General features: G+C 61.1%; 1 protein-coding gene across 1 annotated transcript in view; it reads right to left on the bottom strand.

The window, feature by feature from the left end:
- Positions 1 to 5,229, bottom strand: part of RALGDS (ral guanine nucleotide dissociation stimulator) — a 31,737-nt gene that overhangs the window by 3,247 nt on the left and 23,261 nt on the right. The window contains 9 exon segments of the mRNA XM_011931426.1: positions 399 to 587; positions 590 to 854; positions 1,029 to 1,230; positions 1,568 to 1,663; positions 1,870 to 1,991; positions 2,314 to 2,346; positions 2,883 to 2,969; positions 3,396 to 3,464; positions 4,946 to 5,061. Coding sequence (XP_011786816.1) covers positions 399 to 587; positions 590 to 854; positions 1,029 to 1,230; positions 1,568 to 1,663; positions 1,870 to 1,991; positions 2,314 to 2,346; positions 2,883 to 2,969; positions 3,396 to 3,464; positions 4,946 to 5,061 — 1,179 coding nt within the window.

Raw genomic sequence — 5,229 nt, 5'->3', positions numbered from 1 at the left:
GGCAGCGAGAGGCTCGGGAGGGTGTGTGAATAATGGGGCACCTGGCCCAGTCTGGGGTACAGAGGGTGGGAGTTACAAATGGTTCATCTGTCGCAGGACACCTGGAGGATGAAGAAAGAGTCTCCAGACAAACCCATTCTGTGGGCACCTCCCATCGGCTGTCTGCAAATCCTATCCAGACTCTGACCCTGCTGGCCCCCTGCAGGGCTCCCGGCCTGGTTGCCACAGCAGCCGCCTAACCAACACCCCTGCGGTTCTGGTACCAGCCCACGCCAGACAGAGGAAGCCAGTCGTCTTCCTCCCTGAGAAAGTCGAGGTCCTGACAGTGCTCCGGGCCTATGTGGCCAGGCCCCAGATACTTCCCTGACCTCATCTCCCCCGCAGTACTGCCCCTTCACCTCCTGGGGGCTCTGCACGGCTGCTCCTTCCCTCTCCCTCTGCCCTCAGGCCAGCCTTGTCCCTGATCACTACCTTCTTCATTTCTGTACCTGGCTGACATCTGTCCTTCACCCCCACTAGAAGGGGATCCCAGGAGGGAAGGGATGGTGCACCGCGTTCAGGTGCGTTTGCCACCGGTGGAGGGAGGGACCGGGGCCGCCCACCCGGCTTACCAGGATGCTCTTGTACATGTTGCCGTTGTCCACGTCCAGGCTGACGCGGATGATGCAGCAGTCGCCCACCTGCTGGTTGTAGAGCGGCAGTGCGGAGCTGGAGTTGCAGAGCCCTGAGACGGAGCGTTTGTGGGTGCGTGTGGCAGCCACGGGTGTGGTGGAGGCTGAGGAGGACGAGGTGCTGCTGGAGGCCGAGCTGATGCCGGAGGTCTCCGGGGACGACTGTGAGGCTGATTCCCAGAACTGAGGAAGACAGCAAGATCAGCAGATCCCCCTGCCCTGTGGGGCACCCCAGGCCAACAGCCAGATGGGGAACCTTCTAGAAGCTGTGTTCAGGATCCAGGGCTTCCTGGTCCCGTGCACAGATTTGGAGTAGGGAGACGGGGAAGGATATTGGGGAGAAGGGCAGGCAGTCACCTTCTTTTCCTGGCCATCAGGGGACTCCGGGACGAAGCTGATGTTGATCTCCTCCACGTCAGAGCTGGAGGAGCCGGCCGAGTGCACGCTGAGCGCGTCAGCAATGTCCCCGCTGCTGAGGTAGGGGCCACACCTGAGCTGGTCACAGGACTTGGAGTGGGAGCTGCCGCTGGTACTGAGCTCAGTGCTGGGGGCCTGGCGGCTGGGTGAAGGGTCGGCTTAGTTAAGGGAGCTCCCCAAGGACACGCCCCACCCCCATAACCCCTGCACTCTGGGCCCCAGGACTGTGCTAAGTGCTGGGACAGTTGCCAGTACCCCACTCACCACAGCCATCTGGGAGAGCATTTAGTGTCATCCCATTTCACAGAGGAGAAAACTAAGGCCCAAAGAGGTAGGGGGAACTCATCCCGGTCTCAGGGCCAGTCAGCAGCGGGGCAGGATTCCAGCGCCAGCTGCCCTGACTCCCCGAGCCCAGGCTCAGCCCTGAAGCTTCTGAGCCCCGAGACAGCTGCCCCTGCCACCCCTGGCCAGGCCCTTACTCGCTCCAGCGCTTGACGATGGCTGTGTTCTTCTTGGTCCTGAGGGTGTTGCTGGCTGACTCGGATGGGGGCTCCAGCTCGCACGACAGGTTGTAGCTATGAGCAGAGGGCAGTGGTGTGATGTCTGGGGGCCGTGCTCTGGCCTTCCCCCAGCACCTGCCCAGAAGCTGGAGTCAGGGTGTCCCAGCTTGCCGCAGGCAACAGGGGCTGACGCTGACCATAGGTCATAGCTGCTGGCCCTCTGGAGCTGGCTCCCCAGGACAGCCTGCCCACGCTGTCCCCATTTGCTGCTCTGGCCTCACCTCTCAGTCTCGCTGAGCCGCTCCACAGCCCGGAACCAGATCCCAAACTGCTCATCTGGCGTGATGCTGTAGTTGTTGCAGGCCGACTGCAGCAGCTTGATCTGGGCGATCACCTCGAACTCCTGGGAGCGGAGGGAAGCACAGGGTGGTGACAAGGCCTGGGCAGGACAGGGGCCAGTCTCCAGGTCTTTGCTCTTGGGGCCCCCTCCTCACCTCTACTCCCATCCAGGCCTTCCTATCCTCAAAGCTGGGCTCCAACAGCCATTGCCCAGGAGGTGGTCCTGGATTATAACCTCCTTACCCCCACCCTCCAGTGGGAGGGGACCCCCTTCTCTCTGTATCCAAATGTCCCATGAATCTAAGAGGGAGAGGGTGGGAGTCGAGTGTCCTACCCTGGTGGGTCTGTTTTCCACCCCTCCCCCAGTCAGGGCTGCAGCTGCTTACCTTCCTCCTCTTCTCGAAGTTGATGAGTCTGCCCTGGAAGGTGGACACCCAATGGCCATCAGAAAATGACCCCTTGACCATTACAGCCTCCCCACCTCATGCTGCACTGCCAAGAGCGGCCACAAGGGGGCAGGGCGCACACACCCCTGGACTGGAGCCGACCAAGAGCGCCCACCAGGGGGCAGGGCACTCACACCCTTGGACTGGAGCCCGTGCTGGGCACTAGGGCAGGGTGATGTGCGGGCAGAGGCTTGGGGACTTCTTGTCCAGGCCTCTCCGAGGACAATGGACTAAGGCCTTGGGCGAGAAGGCCCTGCTCAGCCACCATGTGCCGTCTGACCTTGGAGGGCCTGGCTTCCCCCTGTGCTCAGGGTCACTGCCTGAGGGACCGGCTGTGTCCCACTCAGCCAAACCCCGCTTCAGCTCTGTGTTCGGGCAGCCCTGGGGTGTCACCAGCCGGGCATTGAGCTGTTTACTCATTGCTAGGACAGGCGTGGCGGCCCAGCCCCCAGGGCTCAGGGAAGGTATCTCCTCCCGGGCCCCACTTCAGCCTCGCCCGGCATACTCACATACAGATAGTCCTTCATGGCGGTGTCCAGCATCACCAGGTCGGTGAGGAACGTGCCCAGGTAGGGAACGGTGCCCTGGATGATGCCCTGTGGCATTGGGGTAGAAGGATGAGCAAGACCCCTCCCCTGAAGGCTTTCTCAGCCCCCAGACCCAACTGGCCTCATTTGGAACAGCCTGGGGACCTCCGGGGGCCTCCTGGAGACCGCTGCCTTGCTGGACCTCAGACTCCCTCTAGCCACCTCCCTGGCTGGCATCTGGGAAATGCCGGGTTCCTGAGTCGTGTGGCCCTTGGTCCTCCCCAGCCCCACGCCTGCCTGAGCTGGCTCTGCCAGGCCTATCCTTTCGTGGCTGCAGCTGGTCCAGATACCAGCTGATCCAGGCATGGCTCTGCCAGGGTCCAGAGGGGGCCACCTCTAATGGGGCCCATAGGCACCATGGCTACAGAGGAAAGGGCCCCTCCTCCCTACTCCCAGGCCAGCCCCCTTCCCCTCCGCAGCCTCGGGCACTCTCACCGTCTCCTTTGGCCGTTTCTGGGCTCTCTTGGGGTTCATCTCCAGGGTGGCAAACTTGGAGGTCCCCTCCTGCCAGGGTAGAGAGGACAGGGTCAGCGAGGCCCTATCCCTTCAGCCCTTAGCCCTCAGGCACCCTGACCTGGGGCGCTGCCAGTGTGCTTGGGTTCCAGGGCTGACCCTGGTATCAATACTCACTAGTGTGGGGTCCTGGGCCGGCAGCCTGGCCTTCCCGAGCCTGCCTCCCCCTCTGGAAAGTGCGGATGAGGTGGCTCATGCCTGTAATCCCAGCATTTTGGAAGGCCAAGGCAGGTGGATCACTTGAGGTCAGGAGTTCAAGACCAGCCTGGCCAACACAGTGAAATCCCATCTCTACTAAAAAAATACAAATATTAGCTGGGCATGGTGGTGCACACCTGTAATCCCAGCTACTTGGGAAGCTGAGGCAGGAGAATACCTTGAACCCAGGAGGCAGGGATTGCAGTGAGCCGAGATTGCGCCATTGCACTGCAGCCTGGGTGACATAGCGAAACTCCTCTTAAAATCTGTGCCTACCTTGCAGGGCCTCAGAGACTGTGCGCTACAGTCCTGTTTTGGCTGAACACTCCTTTTCTCCCTTGAACCTTCCGTGAGATCAGTACCCCAGGGCTGGCATTCCTCCGTTTTCCAGATGAGGAAACTGTGGCCCTGAGGTGGGCAGCGACTTGCCCAGGGACCCCCAGGGACTCGGAACAGGCTTGTCTGTCCTAGCCAGAGGTTCTGCCCCATCTGCCTTTACCCCTGCTTGGCCACTGATCAGGATACCATGCTCTGGGCTTCTCGTGCGTGCTAGGGTCCCCAGCAGAGCTGTGCCACGGAGGGAGAGGGACAGGTGTCCCAGGAGCCCTGTGATACTCCCCTGTAGGGAACTCTGCGTTCGTCCACGCAGGAGGGGGGCCCTAGATGTCATTTCACTGACTAGGCACGCCAGGGGCACCAGGCAGTGACACTTGACTCCCTCTGAGGCCTCGTGAATCCACTAGTCCCTGAAAGTTCTCAGTCATCTGGGGTATCTGCCATGGCTAACGGGGTACCATGAGAATTCTACAGGGTTCTCTAGTCAGTGTCTCTTCTCAGGGTGGGGTGGGGAAGCCACACAGGGCCTCCAAATCTACCTGCCAGGTCCAGTCACCTGGCCCTTGGTATCCCCTACAGCTCCTGTGCCTGGGGTGGGCAGGCTGCCCTCTCCTTGGGTGTGCAGAACAGACAGAGGTGGGAGCCTGGCCTCCTAGGGACAGACTGGGCCGGTGTGGGGGCAGCAGCTGCATCCCCTTCCCACCCAGCAGGAGGGACCAGCGAGGAAGCCAGAGACCTGCTGGTCCTGATGCCCATCTACTTCTCCTGGAACCTCCACTGCCGCCCTTACTGTCTCCGATTAACCAGGGCCCTGTCTCTCAAATGCCCAGGGGCCAAACAGATCCCTCTTCCCTCTTTGTGCACACGGGGAAGGAACTTTTCCAGCAAGAAGCGAACGCCCCTGCCCCAGCCTCTGCCCCTGCCTGCCGCCACTCCACCTTGATGAGCAGCTCCCGGCTCAGTGAGTAGTTGTTCTCATCTGAGAAGATCTCCGACAGCTTCTGAAAGATCCGGAAACTCTCCCTGTCAGAAGGGCAAAGAAGGAAGGAGAAAGCTAGCAATGGCAGGGAGGGGTGTGAGTGCAAATCCATTTTATTTTAGAGCTGAAAGCCCCCAGACTGCCTGAACGCAGCACACTGGGTTCCGCAGAGCACCAACGCTCTGCAGGTCTGGGGAGGGGGCCTTCGTGTTGGTGCAACAGGACCCCTGTTCCCGTTTCCAG

Source organism: Colobus angolensis, unplaced genomic scaffold (genome assembly GCF_000951035.1).
Source record: "Colobus angolensis palliatus isolate OR3802 unplaced genomic scaffold, Cang.pa_1.0 Scaffold9, whole genome shotgun sequence".
NCBI lineage: Eukaryota > Metazoa > Chordata > Mammalia > Primates > Cercopithecidae > Colobus > Colobus angolensis.
This window is presented reverse-complemented; position numbering and strand designations above follow the sequence as displayed.